At 34.3% G+C, this 20027-nt stretch overlaps 1 protein-coding gene and 1 long non-coding RNA gene across 4 annotated transcripts; both read right to left on the reverse strand.

Moving 5' to 3' along the window:
- Positions 1–1032: 1032 nt before the first annotated feature.
- On the reverse strand, positions 1033–4040 carry LOC145015343 (WEB family protein At3g51720-like). Its single transcript, XM_078973807.1, has 3 exons — positions 3631–4040; positions 2003–2819; positions 1033–1848 (listed from the first exon to the last, which is right to left on the reverse strand). Exons 1-3 carry the CDS (start codon positions 3805–3807, stop codon positions 1331–1333), a joined length of 1512 nt encoding a protein of 503 aa, XP_078829933.1. The 5' UTR covers positions 3808–4040; the 3' UTR covers positions 1033–1330.
- Positions 4041–6236: 2196 nt separating this feature from the next.
- Positions 6237–11069, reverse strand: LOC145017457 (uncharacterized). Of its 3 annotated transcripts, none has more exons than XR_013666524.1 (5): positions 10444–11069; positions 9857–10188; positions 7483–8744; positions 6598–6763; positions 6237–6369 (listed from the first exon to the last, which is right to left on the reverse strand). It is a non-coding gene; the product is annotated as an uncharacterized LOC145017457 (long non-coding RNA). The 3 variants fall into 3 exon arrangements; XR_013666525.1 differs by lacking the exon at positions 10444–11069 and having other exon boundaries at positions 7483–8210; positions 8390–8744; positions 9857–10427; XR_013666523.1 differs by lacking the exon at positions 10444–11069 and having other exon boundaries at positions 9857–10427.
- Positions 11070–20027: the final 8958 nt, after the last annotated feature.

The following is a 20027-nucleotide window of genomic DNA, read 5'->3' on the forward strand; positions in this document are numbered from 1 at the left end:
TTTCGTCTGATCTTCCACGAAAATACTTGTTTCTGATTTGAGTTTCCTTCCGTTTATAGTATCCGGTCTAGACCCTAATCATAAGCAAAGATAGGATATAAGTTAAAACCATTAATTATTTAATTCAAAAACAAATGGTAGCAAAATATAATTTTACAAGGTCCATTTTGTTAAAATTTATTTTCCCCATTTTTGGTCAATTTTGTGATGATCTTAAACAAAATAAGATTATTATAAGTTCAAGTGTTACCAAATTTTCATTTCCTTCATTTCTCTTCCAAATTTCTTCACCTTTTTGAGCTTTTTGAGCAAGTAAAAAAGTACTCTTCATACGACCCGAATCAATGGCGTATCTTCATTTTCAGCTCGAGCTACAGCTTCCTCCATCTTTTTAGCAGCAATCAACCTCATTTCCACCATTTTTATACTCAATTTCGTGTGCTCAATCTCCGACGTCGTTTTAATCACCTCATATAGCGCCGCTTCTTCCATCTTCCTAAACTGTTGTGCTTCAAATGTCAATTTTTTACAAAACCCGTTCGAAACATCAACGGATTCTTCAATCACCCGAAGTTAACAAGTAGAAAAAATAGTTCTTATCAATAAAAAAATATTATAATTTTAATACTATAATTTTTTTTCTATATCATATAAAATAAACTAATTATTTTAAAATAAGAAATGTCTAACTATTTTCTTGATCATGTCAAAAATAACCTTCCTGACTTCAATAAATATAGATAATTATTTACTGATTAAATTATAATCGTTTTTAAACAGAGAAAAAGTGTTCACTTAATAATATAAATTCTTTATCTAGTCTGTATGTTTTTTATAATACGATTATTAATTAGGTGCCCGATACTTCACAACAATCAATTAGGTAATTGATGAAGCGCTTCTACAAATTTTGTTTGTTCATGCAATTCGTATTGCATGATAACATTCCTCTACCCTTTGCATTATAACTTTCGATATTCAAATAATAAACTTTGCAAATAATAGCATTCTTATCTATAGGTTGCAATCACATACCCAAAAAAAATAATAATAAATAAATCCTTTATCCTATACAACACACCATAACTTAGGTTTGACCTCTTAGTTAAGTCAAACTCCATGCAATCATACTCTACACAAGTGGAGTCCGAACTATATTGCCGGCATACCCACTAATTTTACCCCAACAAATGTTAGAACATTTCATAAATCATCAACACCCCAAACCAAAACCAAAACCAAAAAAAAAAAACCCACAAATTACAAAAATAAAAATAATAATACACAAATAAAAAAACATATGCAAACATAACGAAAAACTCCAATCAACCTACGAGAACCTCACGTTTAACGGTTCCGGAGTTTGCGGATTCAATTTCTTCTTGTTATGTTTATTTAAAGGCAACGATACGTGAATAAAACCAAACTTCTTCCTCTGAGCAAAGAACTGCTTATCAACCCGTTTTTCCTTTTCAGACTTTCCAGTGTCACGAAATATAAGCCCACTTTGCTCACGAAGCATTTCACTTAAAGATACATCATCTCTCCGAGTTTGACTTTCAACATCCTCTCGAACCACTATGTTGTCTTGTAGGATCAATTTCCGACTCAATATATCACCAATCGAGACACTTGAGCGCAATACTGGCCTCGATTCTGTGTTGATCATGTTTGAATCGTCCCCTATCAATGGGGCAAAGCCTCTAGGACCATGATACGGGTACGTGGTTCTGGTTTTTGAATTATTATTATTAGTTGATTTTGTCGGCCATGTTTCGTCTGATCTTCCACGAAAATACTTGTTTCTTGATTCGAGGTTTCTTCCGCTTGTAGTATTCGGTCTAGGCCCTAATCATAAACAAGGATATGATATAAATTAAAAAGCAAATTTTAGCAAAATGTAATTTTACATGGTCTATTTTGTTAAATTCATTCCTTCCATTTTTAGTCAATTTTGTGAATATCTTAAATAAAGTTAAATTAATATAAGTTCGAATGTTACCAAGAGCCTCTTCGAGTGTCTTTCTTCGATACAAATTTTCATTTCCTTCATTTTTGTTCCAAATTTCTTCACCTTTTTGAGCTTTTTGAGCGAGTAAAGAGTACTCTTCATACGAAAGCGTGATTCCTTCACGAATCAATGGCGTATCTTCATTTTCAGCTCGAGCTACAGCTTCCATAGCTCGTGCAGCTTCCTCCATCTTTTTAGCAGCAATCAATCTCATTTCCACCATTTTTATACTCAATTTCGTGTGCTCAATCTCCGACGTCGCTTTAATCACCTCGTATTGCGCCGCTTCTTCCATCTTCCTAAATTGCTGTGCTTCAAATGTCAATTTTTTACAAAACCCGTTTGAAACATCAACGGATTCTTCAATCACCCGTTTCGTTTCCCCATCTTTTTCAGCCAAATTCGACTTATGCGTTCGCAATTTCTTGTTCAACGATTCAACAGAAGTACGAATCATTGCGAGATCGGTGGTGGTTTTGTTTAGATTCGATTTGGCTTCTTTGAGCTCGGTTAAGATCATTCCGGGAGGCATTGGGATTGGGCATAATGTTAAAGTTTTTGCTGTTGATTGGTCGATCGGCGTCGTGGTTCCTGAATCTGGATTCAGATCTAGGGTTGTTGTTGTTGTTGCCATGATTGATGATGAAGTTTCTTTGATTAGGTTGAGTTTTAAACCCTCCATTACTCCTTTTGCGGATTCGAGTTCTCGTAGAACTTCGAGGGTTTCTTGTTCTTTGATGATTAGTTCTTTTTCGAGTTCTGCAGCTTGCTTTTCGACTGTATCCATGTCGATTTCTTCAACATCTTGCTGTTTTAACGAAAGAAATATCGTTGAATTGATTTTGACTTTTAAAAGTCAAATAAACCGACAGTGATAAAATTGTAAGAAAAATGTAAATAAAATAATAATATATAAAGTGTAAAGTTAACAAGTGGAAAAATTAGTTCTTATCAATACAAAAGATTATTATTTAATAGTATAATTTCTTTTCTATATCATATAAAATGATAATTATTTTAAAATAAGAAATGTCTAATTATTTTTTTGTTCATGTCAAAAATAACCTCCTAAACTTTAATAAATTTAGATAATTATTAAATAATATAAAATCTTAAGTATTTAAATAGAAAAAAGTGTTTACTTAATAATATAAATTAGGTTAAATGTTTGATTATGCATGACATTAGATTTTTCCAATTATGAGGAGTTAAATGTTTATGCATCATGCTTATATTCTTTTATCAATTTATGTAAAATATTTAAAGTTTTACAAATCTACAACAAAATTTAATTGCATTTATCAATTTATACAACATTGTTTCAAACTTTTATCATTCTTTTATACAACAAACACAACAAACATGTTTTAGCATATAAAAAATAAATAAAATGTCACATATTGTGGTTAATAAAACATGTTTATATATTTCGTTTACATAAAAAGATTCAAAATTTATGAAAAAATACAAAAAAGATTTCATAATTTCGTATCCTGATCGATTGCTTCAACATTTATATTTTCATAATTAAAATAAACAAAAACATAATTAAAAAAGCAAATCACTGTTGTGTTGTGAGCATGAAATCGACAATGATGAGTGTAGAGAGAGAAACTTACACCGGCGAGTCGAAGGACGTTAAGCGGAACCCACGAACCGCTTCCGCCGAACCGAGTCACCGCCTCCTTCACCGATCCGAACGGCGGCGATGTATCAATCTCAACCCTAGGGTTTATCAGCTTCGTGGTTTCTGAAATTGGGGCAGAATTGTCAGAGACATGACTACTCTGGGCCATGTTGGAGGGGAAACAATGGCGAAAAAACAGTTATCAATGGAGAATTTACATAGTATGATTGGGATTTTGAAGGATTAAAAAGGGGGATTTGGAAATGAGGAAATGAGGAAGGTGGAAGAGGAAGAAAAGGGTAATGATGGTGTTGGGATTGTAAGATATGGTCCCTGGCGTTAATGGCGGATTGAGAGACTGTAAGTGAAAGCATGAGTAGTGGGGAGGGACAAAAGCGAAAGAAATGAAGATACGCGTTTAAAGTTTCTGCCTACTTTTCTTTATTTACCTTTTTTTGTAAATCTTTTCTTTAAAATATTATTAAAACGTTCCCAAAAAGTCTTGTTTTATAAAGGTAAAATAATAATCTTGTAATTTGAACACTAACAATGGTTACGATTTGGCTAAATTCAAATTCTGATTTGAATTAAGAACTGTTAATTATTATTATTATTATTATTATTATTATTATTATTATTATTATTATTTGTGATTGGTTTAGGGTTATTAGATAATAATTTTGATGGTTTGTTAAGTTAACAAGTACGAAACCAGTGCATGGGGGAATTATTTGTTGCTAAGCCAAAGTCAGCATTGAAGGGAATAATAGTATTAGTTGGATTGAAAAATAGTTTCAAAATTAGATAATTTAATTGGAATTGGAATAAATTAATTTATAGTGATTACAACCCAATAATTTGATTACGATAATGAAGTGTACGTAATTTGTATAGATAATGAATCACCAAATCTTGAGTTAAAGTTCGGGTTCAACCAATTTATTAATTGGGTTGAATATTTTAAACCACTCTAACTTTTTTATTTAAATGAGTGGATATTTTCAACTTAATCCAACATTTTAGATAAATGAGTTGTTACTGGATTGATCCATTTATGTAATTTTCAACCTAACCTATTAAATAGATAGGTTAAACTTATGTTAACCCATTTAAAATAAAAAAGTAACTAAAATAACTAAAGATTACACCAATTAAATTAGTTCTAAACTTAAATAAACTTTCAAAATATAATAAAAACACAATCCTAATTCACAAATACAAAGAAACTGTTCAAATAACATTAAATATATGTAATTTCGAAATGATTTTGAAGATTGAATAGTGTAATTGGAAAAAAAAAGATAAAAATTATGATTGCATCTAAAAAAATTAAATAAATAATAGTACATCATTATTATTATAAATTATTATTTATATTAGTACATGGTAATATTTAAATAAATAATAAACTATATATATTAAAGTTAAATGAGTTGGTGGGTTGAAAACGGATCGCTAACCTTTACCTAACCTATTTAATTAAATGAGTTAAACGGGTTAACCCATTTAACCTAAATGGGTTGAAAATGTCAACTCAACATTGCCAATTTTGTGTTGGGTTTGAGTTGAATCAGTGGGTCGAATTGATTTTTACCAATTCAAAATTCATATGATATTAAATATGGAAGTATGTGATGCTACTATTCATTTGGTTTAATCGCTTTTAGATTAAAGAGAAATATGTATATTTTGATTCTATTAATAAAAAGAATAATTACTGATATATATATATATATATATATATATATATATATATATATATATATATATATATATATATATATATATATATATATATATATATATATATATATATATATATATTGATTCTATTAATAAAAAGAATCATTATTGATTTTTTTTTATTTTTTTAATTAAATCATTAAAACTGATTATTATTTGTAACTGGGCTTAATTTTTAGATTACCACAAACAATAGCAGGTTTCGATAATTAAATTGTGAACGACATATCATTGGTGATTCTTTTATTGGTTGATACGCCAAAATATAGGTTTTTTTTTCAATGTATAATATTTTTTAACCTTGAGTTTTATCTATTTTAAGATTAAAAGGATGTTTGAGATTTCATTTTGAACTAAAAAATGACTTATTAACTTATAATGGTGGGCAAATGAGTTTTTTTTTTTTTTTTTTTTTTTTTTTTTTTTTTTTTTAACTCAAAATGATTTATTGACTTATGATGGTAAGAAAATGAGTTTTGTAAAAAATGTTTGGATTAACTTTTGTAGTGAGAAAAATCAATAACTCAATAAATTATTTATATATTTTTCTTAACTTATACATGTTTTCATATTACCAAATGTTTTTTTTTAACTTATTGACTTTTCAAAAAGATAATAAATCAATAAATTGTTTTTAAATGAAATCTCAAACATCCTCTAAGTTAAAATATATTTTGTAACGTCCCAATTATGACATCCCTAATTTTCACGGTCAGAAAAGACCAATTTTGTATATGCTTGTTTGAAAATCAGAGTAATATTTTATATAAAAGTTTTGCGGAATTTGTTCCCAAAATAAAAATATGATAAAGATTTATCAAAGCATTTCAGTAGAAATGTATTTCATTAAAAAGACTCGGGATGTCATTCGATACAGATCAAAAGCAATAAACAGTACATTATAAGCCTTACAACAGTTATTTACAACTACTGATCGATAATCCAAAAATCCCTCATCATCATCCAAATTATGTTTTGGGTCCACTACCTGCAAACAGAAAGTTGAGTTGGTTAGGCTTGGGAGCCTGGTGAGCATATAGGGTTTTCAACCCACAAATAATAATAAATTTATTAATTAAGTCGACCAACAATAAATTTATCAATTTCATCAACCAACGATAACCCTGATTACCTATTCCCGTTATCCTCACTTTACGTCCCTAAACACCCATATAAGGGACCTAGTCTAAGGATTTATCATCAAGATGGAGTTTACCGCTTAGGGGATTCCTCAGCCATATATGTTTGTAAGGCAACCATGAGGGGGATGGAGTACACCGGTGAACATCAAGCCCACAAACACCTACATGTTGCGAGCCTGCTAGCGTTCCACTGGACTGTCTAGAAGACTCTGTGGTCGTCATCCATACTCTGCTAGATAACTGGAACAACAACAACATCGAGGCATCTCATCAATTTATCACACACCAACTATTTTATATACTCATGTTATACCCAACATATTTGTATATATATATATATATATATATATATATATATATATATATATATATATATATATATATATATATATATATATACTAGTAAACTTAATAGGGTCGTGATAATCACGACCCTAGTGAATTGATCAATAAACTATTTTTATATGATTTTAGGTAAAAATATGTTTTTAATAACACTTTAAAATTTTATTTAGATTTATGTTATCCTAAAGAAAATAGGATTTATACGGCCTGCAACCAATATCACTTACCACCTGCAAGGCTACAAAACCAAAAGAAAAGCTCATCTTCATTAAAAAATATATATATATATATATATACACACTAATCTGGAAATAAACTATATAAACTCATTAAAGCATATATTGCTTAAAAAATTAAACTATAAATGCACCCACACATGTTCAAATTAATAAATAAAAAAGAAGATGAAACCATCTTTAAAACGGACACCAGCTTGAAAAAGAACAATGATGATTATACTTGGTCATTTTCAAAACACAAAACAACTTGTCTATTTTCTCTTTTTTATGAGTTTAAAACCGTAAAAAAACAAAGATGTAGCTCTTTAAAGTGACAATTTTAAGGGAAAATGGAAAGAAAATAAAATGCTTTTAACATAAAGGTCAGAATGATACCTTGTGATGTTCTGGATGAGAACGATCAGATTTGTTACTTTGGTATCATACAAATGGGAAATGCCATTGTTGTAACGTCATTTGCATTTTGCCTACTCGGTTTCCTTTTCATGCCAAGAAAAAGATGGTTCTTTATATTTGGCAACATTCTTAACCACATCCCACCTTCTTAAATGATTCTTACATGATCTTAAGGTTAATCCTTTATTTCCTACATCACCTTCTTGAACTGATCAGAACCCAAGAACTAAGCATCTTGAATCATCATTACATGAACATTGATGTGTGATATTTTAAAAAGAACAACCCAATTACAAAGTTAAGCTTCTAAAAAAGTGAGATTAATATCTAATTATAGTATTACTCTCTCAAAAAAACTATTATCGGGTTATTATACTATTATCGGGTTATTATACTTTTACCCAAATGTAAAAGTACAAAAGAGGGTATGCAATTATGAAAATAGGTTGGAAAAAAAAAAAGCATACTTGTAAGGATCACAAAAAGTGTAAGACATCTCTCCTACAGGATATCATAGGTGGAAACACATGTTCACCAAAATCAAATGAAACCAAAAAAAACATGAGTTAATCATATTTTAATGGAACCCCAATCGGATTCAACATCAAAATCGTTTATTTTATAATTTAAACATAATACCCTAGATTTTCTGAAGAATTTTCTTCACTTTTCGATTGTTCTGGATCTATTCTGGATGATGTAAACCCCTATTCAACAAAGTCAAATTAAACCAATGAAAACATCAGTTAATGAAATTTAGATGAATCCATATCAGATTTAACATTAAACATATTAAATTTATATTAGTTATATTGTATTGATCATTGAGATAAAATGATGTGAAAATTATAATATATGCTTCATAAGCATAAAAAGTATTGCTTACCTTCCTTCATATACCTTCACATGAGCCTGTTCTCCAATTTTTGTTCTAGTAAAAATAAGAGTTGTGCATCAACAAGTACCCAACATCCTCCTCCAAACTACACCATATCAACCTTATTTTTTTTGACATTGTTTATCACTGTCTCATCATTTTTGTGAAGGATAATTAGAACAATGAGCAATAGTTTGCGGAAAATAGTTTCAAAGGCTTGGATTCATGCAGACTACATGATTGTCCCATCTTCCATTGCAACATCAAAACTTGGCTTTTTTTTTTTAATCAAGTAACCATAGATTTATGTCCGGGATAATAAGAAAGCTACCCTCTGTTGTTGCCTTTTGGCTTCACGAAGCTCCTGTTCACGTTTCAACACTTTAGCAAAAACATATTTCGACTTTTTTTTTTCTATAAAATTCATGCTGGTAGATATATCTAATAGAGAATGAAGTTTATCATGCTTGAGGCTAATAACTTTAAATTAGGAAAGAAAACTAATAAGTCTCCCATAAATTAATTCTAGAATCACAATAATGAAAGAGAGAACAATAGAATAGCAAATTTTGTAATAACAGTTTACTATATTATGCTTGACTGGTTCTACTAAATCTATTCCATTCAATACTTCCATTGCATATTCTCTAGTTTTTTAATCATCAAAATTAACAAATCTAAACCCACATGATAGGCAAATGTTTTGTCGATAACCACCTAGAATACAGAAACATATATGAGTTTTTGTCACCTGCAAAGATTGCAACTTGGACAGATAAAAATTGCAATTTAAACTAACCTATGTTGTTTGTTTTTAGATATTTTTTCAAGTTTTCCCAATTGAGTCCTTATCAATTAACTATAATCTACTCTCACCATTTTTACCATGGACTTATAGTACCGAGTTGGTCAACAAAATCAAAGAGTTTACCATTTAGCAAGAGAAATAACAAGGCACATCTCTGATCAAAAAATACCTTTGCATAAAGAAGATGTCAAATTTTTAAAAGTTTCTTTCAAATCTTTGTCCGATGTCGACCATGAAATGTTACTGATATCAATTTCAACTAAAAAATGAAGAAATTTAATGCTAATATAGTTTGAAATATTGAAAGTTAAAAAACATATTTCAAGTTAAAATCAATAATTCTAGAAGCATCATCATGAGATTTCAAGGCACTAAGGAGTAAAGTATATGCTTATATCTCTACATCCAGTTAGAACCGGCAGTTGAACAAAATCACTATATTCGTTGATCAAAATTAGTATACACAAAGAAACGACGAAAAAAAAATTTAATCTAATTAAAATTTGAGATTGTGAAATTAAATTAAAGTGAAAAATAAAGCAACCCAAAACTCATATATTTAGTACAAATAATTGTTGTACCTTGTCATTCAAAAAGCAATACACAAATCCAAAACTCTTAATTAAAATTCAAAACTTCAAAATGAAAAAAGTAAATTGAATGAGTACCTTCATGAGAAAAAGAAGAAGAAAGAGATACATAAACTGCTTGATAAATCAAGAAGGATACAATTCCAACCTGTATACTTTCACACCTGTAATAAATTCATGACCATACATAAGGCATCTTCATGTTCTTCAAATTAGAAGGAGGTTAGGATTGTTTTTTACAATTTGATTCAAGAAATAAAAGAATAAAGTTGAACACTATACATCGATGAAGTGTTGCCGTTATAACATGTGGCAATTAATAAACAAATCAAAGAAGAAACAGTTGGCAAGCTGAGAAAAGATTCGATTACTTCAGTATGGCACCAAGGTCAGCTGCCCCAAATATATGTCTACATGAAAACGGCAATTTTAGAGGCAAGATAACAGCCTAAACATGAAACTTCTAATTTATAATAAACCTTAAAATTAATTATTTATGTTGTTTAGGTATTTACAGTAAGAATAAGAAGAATACCTACGAAATTAACAAATATGAGAACAATCCTCATGTGAAAGAAATAACGTCATACTATTGGACAAAAAAACAAACCGCTAGCTCTAACTGGACAAAAAATTTGCCTAATCAGAAAAAAAAAATCACCCACCTGCTTCTGAAGCGATCTAAAGATTAGGCCTTGACGGTTACTCAACTTCCCTGGTTTCCGGCAACGGAACTTCCCTAGAACGTGACGATGTCAGTCGTCCCGACATAAGAGAAAGTCGTATAAACTCGACCAAAATAAAAATTATGGAATCGATGGTATATAGGGGAGTGGAACCGATTCAATTCCTTATCTTTTTTAATTTGATAAAATACACAAAACAGATCAAGCTTGGTGTGAAGATTGGCCCATAATCCAGCAAACACAAACAACAAAACAAAAAGTCTCAAATCTTGTAGCTTTGATTTGAGGTCGAAACGACTTACGGAAAGCAAAAAACAACCAAGAGAAGGAGACCAAGTCGATATATATTGAAATCGATATCCTTCAAAACCACAACATGAGGTGGCGACTGGAGGTCTTTAACAGAGGGTGACTCGACAAGGAAGCATAGGCGGAGAGGGCACGTTTCATCGACGCTTCAAACCAAGCAGTAGGTGGCAAGCAGCTTTCCTGATACACCACCGATAAAAAGGGAATGTGAATCAACCAAGGTCCTTAAGATTGTATAAGTTAAAAGACATCATAGGCAACTTTCCTATTGGTCGACGAAAGCTGTGACACAAGCAAATACCTCGCTAAGACAAGCAGCAAAGGTTCTGGCTGCAAATACGTTAAAAGTGGCCGTCCAGCAACCTTCCGATTGGCGGGAGGAAGTAACTGTCCACGTGTAACAAAGTTCAAACCTTTAACATATAGGTAATGATATATATATATATATATATTTTAAATCATTTTAAAACTTGTATAAACATCCATTCAACAACCATCTCAAATAAACAATCAATATATATACACATAGCACGTATTTATATAAAAAACTTCATATTTATGTGTAAGATGAAATTGACTATACACTCACTTGATTTGATGATAATCGGGCAACATTTCGTTTCTTCAAATGATTGTTTCTGATACAACCGAGAGTTTTATTGAGAAACCGGGCTCTGCGAGGGTCGAGCTTCAAAACCAAAAACATAAAATTTTCTGGGTCTTCGGGCACTTCGGGACGTGTTTCGAGTGTTCGAAATGATATCGGGGCTTCGGGGGAAGTCAAAATAGTCAAAATATAAGTTTAAGGGTGAAAAATGACAATTTTCTCATTCTAGTCGGGAGATCACGCAACCCTCCTACTTATAGGGTGCGAGGCCGAAGACTGGTGGCTAAGGAGGCTCCACGTAGCGGCTGCGAGGCTCGGATCCGGAGGGAAGGCGTGGCTTGTGTGAGCTTCGGACACGCGACAAAAGATGTGAAGGCTATGAGGCTTGGACGTGGCCCGTGTGAGCTTCGGACACCAAATGCGACACGCGTTGGACGCCTACTGGACCTCGCTTCGGATGGATCTCTTGCTCGGAAACACAACGATGACTCACCAAGATCGGATACGTGGCGCGCCAAGAACAAGGGTGACGTGGCCGGCTCCACTCCATGCGAATTTCTCGGAAATTGCACCCAAACCTTCTAAAATCCATAACTTTCGCATACGAGCTCCGTTTTTGACGTTCTTTATATGCACGCATAGGTAAAATTACGCTCTACAACTTTCGTTTAGACTTCATTGGCTAATTTTGACTTTAATTTTTATATTATTATTTTTAACGGATCGGGACAGGAAAATCCATTAAAAATTCATAACTTCTTCATCCGACGTCCGTTTTCATCAGTCTTTTTACCGTTGTACTACTATTAACGAGACCTTAGATTTAAAAATCACTCGAACTAAAATTCGAGTTTTTAGCTGTCTACTGCTTAGCTAAAACTTAGAAAAATCATAACTTCCTCATATGAAGTCAGATTTGGGCGTTCTTTTTACACACAATCTCGGTTTAATGAACACTATGACTTTCGTTTAGATTGCTAAGGCTAAAAAGAAGTTTATCTTAAATTTAGTTTTTATGTTTCCCGGTGTCGTGCCGGTTCCGTCGCGAAACTTCAACATGTCATAACTTCTTCGTTATAACTCGGATTTCGGCGTTCTTTATATCTCCGGAATCCTTGTTTCGGCCACTACAACTTTCTTAAAAGATATCGGCTTTATCTAATATTTATTTTCAACGCTTATTTTTATTATTAATTAATTAAATCATAATAATTAAACAAATAAGCACATAATTCACATAATATTCACATAATTCCTCTTTATTACTTCAAAATGAGTTATAAAGGTTGACCTAGACTATTACACTATTATTAATGTTTTAGCCCAGAAACACGGGCATTAGAATTCCACCCCCCCCCCCCCTTAGGATGATTCTGTCCCTAAAATCACACATCAACAAACAAATGCGGGTAGCGACTCATCATGTCACTCTCCGTTTCCCAAGTGAGATTTGGCCCATTCATATGTTTCCATTGCACAAGCACTAAATCGACTATCTTGCGTCGCAACTTTTTAGTCTTACGGTCAACGATTGCCTCTGGTTCTTCGAATAGCCTCTTGCTTTCATCCAACCTTAACTCAGAAATTGGAATTATGTCGGGAACATCTCCCGTGAACTTCCTCAAATAACACTCATGGAAAGTGTTATGAATACCATCTAGTTCTTCTGGTAGTTCTAGCTTGTAAGCTTGATTCCTAATCCTCTGAATATCTTTAAACGGTCCAATAAACCTTGGACTTAACTTTCCCCTTTTACCAAATCTTATAAGTCCCTTCCACGGCGAGACTTTAAGTAAAACTAAATCACCAACTTCGAATGTTATCGGTTTTCTTTTCTTATCAGCATAGCTCTTTTGACGATCCTGAGCTGCTAACATCCTTTCCCTAATCACTTTCAACTTTTCAGCAGTCTGATGGACTATCTCAGGTCTCATAAACTGCTTTTCTCCAGCTTCAAGCCAACATGACGGCGTTCGACACTTCTGTCCATACAAAGCATGATAAGGTGTCATCTTGATACTCGGGTGGAAACTGTTATTGTAGGAAAATTCTACCAAAGGTAAATGTTCATCCCAGTTACCTTGGAATTCCAGGTACATGCTCTTAGCATATCCTCCAGTGTTTGAATCGTTCGTTCGCTCTGACCACCGGTTTGCAGATGGTACGCTGTACTTAGACACAATTTCGTACCCAATTCCTCTTGTAGACTTTTCCAAAACCTCGATGTGAAATGACTATCACGATCCGATACAATAGTTAAAGGTACACCGTGAAGTCTTACTATCTCCTTCACATAATCATTAGCAAGTTTATCCATAAACCATTTCTCATTGGCTGCTATGAAGTGTGTACTTTTCGTAAACCGATCAACGACCACCCAAATCATGTCCTGATCATTCTTTGTTCTGGGCAGTTTAGTTACAAAATCCATAGTGATGTCTTCCCATTTACCCATGGGTACAGGTAAAGGTTCAAAACTCCCATATGGTTTCTAATGTTGTGCCTTAACTCTCGTACATGTCACACACTCGGTCACATACTTTGCAACATTGAGCTTCATCGTCGGCCACCAATAGTAGGGTTTCAGATCCCTATACATTTTCATGCTACAGGGATGAATCGAGTACATGGTCTTGTGAGCTTCTTCCATCAGGAGATCTCCTATTCCTCCTGTCATAGGTACCCAAATTCGATCTTGGAATACCTTCAGCCCTTGACTATTTATACCGAGCACTAACGTTTTACCCAAACGTTCTCCCTTTCGGTCATTCTTCTTTGAAGCTTCTTCCTGAGATTTCTTTATACTCTCCACAATTGTTGAGACACCTTCAACTTTCAAAGCTCTTGGCCTTTTCGTTTCAAGGTTTACCTTCCGACTGAGAGCATCAGCGACAATATTGGCTTTACCGGGGTGGTAAAGTATCTCACAGTCATAGTCCTTAAGTAGTTCCAGCCAGCATCATTGCCTCATATTCAATTCCTTCTGATTAAAGAGATATTGGAGACTCTTATGATCAGTGAAAATTTTGCACTTTGTGCCATAAAGATAATGCCTCCATATCTTTAGGGTGAATACTACCGCTGCCAACTCCAAATCATGAGTGGGGTAGTTCTTTTCGTGCTCTTTCAGTTGTCTTGATGCATATGCTATCACCTTATCCCGCTGGGTCAGAACACAACCTAACCCAACTCCAGATGCATCACTATAAACTGCGAAGTCTTCAACTCCTTCTGGAAAAGAAAGAATTGGTGCTTCACATAATTTCTTCTTTAACTTCTCAAAGGCTTCCTTATGCTTTTCACTCCAAGTATAAGTAGCTCCTTTGTGGGTCAAAGCTGTCAATGGAGCAGCTATCGAAGAAAAGCCTTAGATAAACCTTCTGTAATATCCAGCTAATCCCAAAAAGCTTCGGATCTCCGTGGGACTTTTCGGTTGTTCCCACTTCATTATAGCTTCAATTTTTTCTAGATCAACCATTATTCCATATTGGTTGACCACATGACCCAAGAATTGGACTTCCTGGATCCAAAAATCACATTTGGAGAACTTAGCATACAACATCTCCTTTTTCAATACTTCTAACACTTCTCGCAAGTGTTTACCATGCTCCTCCTGGCTTTTAGAGTAAATCAGAATGTCATCTATGAACACTATCACAGATTTATCGAGGAATGGTTTTCAAACCATATTCATCAAATCCATGAAGGCTGCTGGAGCATTGGTTAGTCTAAATGACATAAGCAAAAACTCGTAGTGTCCATATCTTGTTCTGAAAAACCATCTTCTTAATATCTTGCTCTCTCACCTTTAGCTGATGATATCCTGACCTTAGATCGATCTTCGAGAAATATCTCGAACCTTGCAATTGATTGAACAGGTCATCAATCCTTGGCAACGGGTACTTGTTCTTTATTGTTGCCTTGTTCAGTTCTCTGTAATCAATGCACATTCTCATACTCCTATCTTTCTTCTTTACGAATAAAACCGGAGCTCCCCAGGGCGATGAACTAGGTCTAATGAAACCTTTGTCCAATAATTCCCGAAGTTGAGTCATAAGCTCCTTCATCTCCGTTGGTGTTAATCGGTATGGTGCTTTTGCTATTGGTGTTGTTCCTGGTAACAAGTCTATTCAAAACTCCACTTGTTTATCAGGGGGTAATCTAGGAAGATCTTCAGGAAAGACTTCCGGAAAGTCACACACCACTGGTATCTCCTGCACCTCCTTCTTTTCCTTCTTAGCATCAATCATAAACGCTAGATATGATGTACATCCCTTGGCCAAACACTTTCTGGCTTTCATTGTGGAGATGATTCCAGAACTCACTCTTCGTTTGTCCTTATACACCATAAATTACTCTTTCCCTTGCGGGTTTACTTTTACTATCTTCTTCCTACACAATATTTCGGCATCATTGGTGCTAAGCCAATCCATTCCCAACACAATGTCGAAACCATTTAACTTAATAGGTAATAATTCCTCGGGGAACTTATTCTCATTCAAGTCTATGAAGATGTTTTTCATGCGATAGCTAATAGGTATAAACTTGCCACTAGCAACCTCGACTATTAAGGCATTATCTAGTCTATCAATAGGCAAAGCTAGTTTTCTACCAAATTCATGCGAAATAACGGAGTAGTTGGCTCTAGAATCAAACAAAATTTAGGCAGGCAATTCGTTTACGAGAAAAGTACCTGAAGCGACATCCACTTCCTTCTTTGCAGCTTCAAGTGTCATTTGCAAGGCTCTGGCTTTTGGCTTTGGTGGGAGATTGGGCCTTGCTTCCCTTTTCTTCTTTGGGAATCCCTTGAGATGTGCGCTTCCTCACCACACCCATAGCAAAATTTCTTGATGAGGGTGCATTCATTGGCATAGTGCTCAGGCTTTCCACATTTAAAGCATGTGATCTCCTCGCCACATTTCCCGGCATGCTTCTTCTTACACTTGTCGTACCATTTTGCTTCTCCTACTCCTCCTCTCAAACTAGACTTCAAGAATTTACTTTTCTTGTTGGAACTCGAAGGTCTCTCAAACTTCCTCTTTTCACCAACATCTGTCCTCTCTAGACCCTTCTCCATGATCTGAATCTCAACATTCTTAGCATCCCAAATGGCGGCTTTCAATGTGGTTGCTTGCTTAACCATTGGACCAAAATCCCTGGTAAACCACGTGCAAACTTATTGACCTTAGAGAGTTTAGTTGGAACTAAGTATGGAATAAGCTTCATCTTTTCGTTGAAACTAGCAGCGTATTCAGTAATGCTCATTTTTCCTTTCTTCAAATTCTGAAACTCATTATTGATTTCCAGAAGATCCTGCTTAGAGAAGTATTGCAATTAAAGTTGTACCACAAAGTCTTCCCAAGACATCTTGCTAGCTTCTCCCTTGGGCATCGAATCAGCTAGTAACTTCCACCAGCTCAATACACTAGATTTTAACAGAGGAATTGCAAGTGCGGTGTTCTGTTTGTTGCTGCACTCACAACTCTCAAACATTGTCTCCATTTCGGAGATCCAATTTATAACTTCCACTGGTGTCGAACTTCCGGATAGACACGGTGGTTTGGATGCCATGAAATCTTTGTATTTGCATCCACGTCCATCACCTCCTCCATCTTGGTTGTTTCGTCTAACTATTGGTAGGTGGCTTGACCAACAGTCCCACTGTAGTTCCCTTCTTCCGACTGCCCTTCATTCAATTCGGGCTGTCCAATAGGGATTGTAGTTTTTTCCCTATTCTATTGCAGTAATCGCCTTGTCTCCTCCATTTGGCAATCCAACATCATCTGTATCATCGCTTGTACTCCATCCATCGTTATTGGCTCAGGTGCAACTCCTGCAACAGGTACTTGCTCAAGTATTGGGGGTTGATTCCTATTCCAATTTGCATTCCCAGCTCCACTGCGGGTTCTTGCCATCTTGATCTATACACCGAATAGGGTGAATTTATATCTTTACTCACTATAGACTCTGAAACATTTACATGCTAGTTCTAATATCGTAGTCATACGCTTAGAATCCTATACACATATGGTTTCAAGATCCGGTTGGCAACAGACCATAGATCCGAACAAATAATGGCATATATGGTAAACATATAGCATTTAGCACATAAATGCATTTCAGGCAACTTTCCTAAAATATACTAGTGCTCGTGTCTTAAATATGGTAGACACTCGTCTCACAATCATCACTTAGCATTCTAAGTTTAAGTCTAGAAATCCTACAAATTCCTAGTTCGCTTAAACTAATGCTCTGATACCAACTGTGACATCCCCAATTTCACGGCCAGAAAAGACCGATTTTGTTTATGCTTGTTTGAAAATCAGAGTAATATTTTACATAAAAGTGTTGCGGAATTTGTTCCCAAAATAAAAATATGATAAAGATTTATCAAAGCATATCCATAGAAATGTATTTCATTAAAAAGACTCGGGATGTCATGTTCGATACAGATCAAAAACATAAACAGTACATTATAAGTTTTACAACAGTTATTTACAACTACTGGCCTATTATCCAAAAATCCATCATCATCATCCAAGTTATGCTCTGCGTCCACTACCTGTAAAACAGAAAGCTGAGTGGGTCAGGCTTGGGAGCCTGGTGAGCATATAGGGTTTTTAACCCACAAATAATAATAAAGTTAATAATTACGTCGACCAACAATAAATTTATCAATTTCATCAACCAATGATAACCCTGATTACCCATTCCCGTTATCCTCATTTTACGTCCCTAAACACCTATATAAGGGACCTAGTTTAAGGATTTTATCATCAGGATGGACTTTACTGCTAAGGGGATTCTTCAGCCATATATGTCCTTAAGACAACCAAGAGGGGGATGGAGTACACCGGTGAACATCAAGCCCACAAACACCTACAGGTTGCGAGCCTGCTAGTGTTCCACTGGACTGTCTAGAAGAGTTCGTGGTCGTCATCCATACTTCGCTAGATGACTGGAACAACAACAACATCGAGGCCTCTCATTAGTTTATCACACGCCAACTATTTCATCTACCCATGTTATACCCAACATATTTGTAGATTATATATATATATATATATATATATATATATATATATATATATATATATATATATATACAGTTTAAATCATTTTAAAACTTGTATAAACATCCATTCAACAACCATATCAAATAAACAATCAATATATATATATATATATATATATATATACACACACATAGCACGTATTTATATAAAATACTTCATATCTATGTGTATGATGAAAGTGACTATACACTCACTTGATTTGATGGTAATCGGGCAACACTTCGTTTCTTAAAATGATCGTTTCTGATAAAACCTAGAGTTTTATTGAGAAACCAGGCTCTGCGAGGGTCGAGCTTCAAAACCAAAAATATAAAGGTTTTTCGGTCTTCGGGAACTTGGGACGTGTTTTGAGTGTTGTAAATGATACCCGGGCTTCGGGGGAAGTCAAAATATAAGTTTAGGGGTGAAAAATGACAATTTTCTCATTCTAGCCGGGAGATCTCGCAACCCTCCTATTTATAGGGTGCGAGGCCGAAGACTGGTGGTTAAAGAGGCTCCACGTAGCGGCTGCGAGGCTCAGATCCGGAGCGAAGACGTTGCTCGTGCGAGCTTCGGACACGCGGCAGAAGATGCGAAGGCCATGAGGCACGGACGTGGCCCGTGCGAGCTTCGGACACCGGATGTGACACGCGTCAGACGCCTACTAGACCTCGCTTTGGATAGCTCTCCTGCTCGGAAACGCGACGATGACTCACCAAGATCGGATACGTGGCGCGCCAGGAACGAGGGTGATGTGGCCGGCTCCAATCCATGCGAATTTCTCGGAAATTGCACCCAAACTTTCTAAAATCCATAACTTTCCATACGAGCTCCATTTTTGACGTTCTTTATATGCACGCGTAGGTAAAATTACACTCTACAAATTTCGTTTAGACTTCATCGGCTAATTTTGAATTTAATTTATATATTATTATTTTTAATGGACTAGGATAGGAAAATCCGTTAATAATTCATAACTTCTTCATCCAACGTCCGTTTTCGTCAGTCTTTTTACCGTTGTACTACTATTAACGAGAACTTCGATTTAAAAATCACTTGATCTAAAGTTCTAGTATTTAGCTGTCTACTGCTAAGCTGAAACTTAGAAAAATCATAACTTCCTCATATGAAGTCAGATTTGGGCGTTCTTTTTACACACGCTCTCGGTTAATGAACACTACGACTTTCGTTTAGATTTCTAAGGCTAAAAAGAACTTTATCTTAAATTTACTTTTTACGCTTCCCGGTGTCATGTCGGTTCCATCGCGAAACTTCAACATGTCATAACTTCTTCGTTATAACTCGGATTTCGGCGTTCTTTATATCTCCGGAATCCTTGTTTCGGCCACTACAACTTTCTTAAAAGATATCGGCTTTATCTAATATTTATTTTCAACGCTTATTTTTATTATTAATTAATTAAATCATAATAATTAAACAAATAAGCACATAATTCACATAATATTCACATAATTCCTCTTTATTACTTCAAAATGAGTTATAAAGGTTGACCTAGACTATTACACTATTATTAATGTTTTAGCCCAGAAACACGGACGTTACACTAACTGTCAGGTATCATTTGATGGGTT

Source organism: Lactuca saligna, chromosome 9, assembly GCF_052625555.1.
Source record: "Lactuca saligna cultivar CGN05327 chromosome 9, ASM5262555v1, whole genome shotgun sequence".
Classification (NCBI taxonomy): domain Eukaryota; kingdom Viridiplantae; phylum Streptophyta; class Magnoliopsida; order Asterales; family Asteraceae; genus Lactuca; species Lactuca saligna.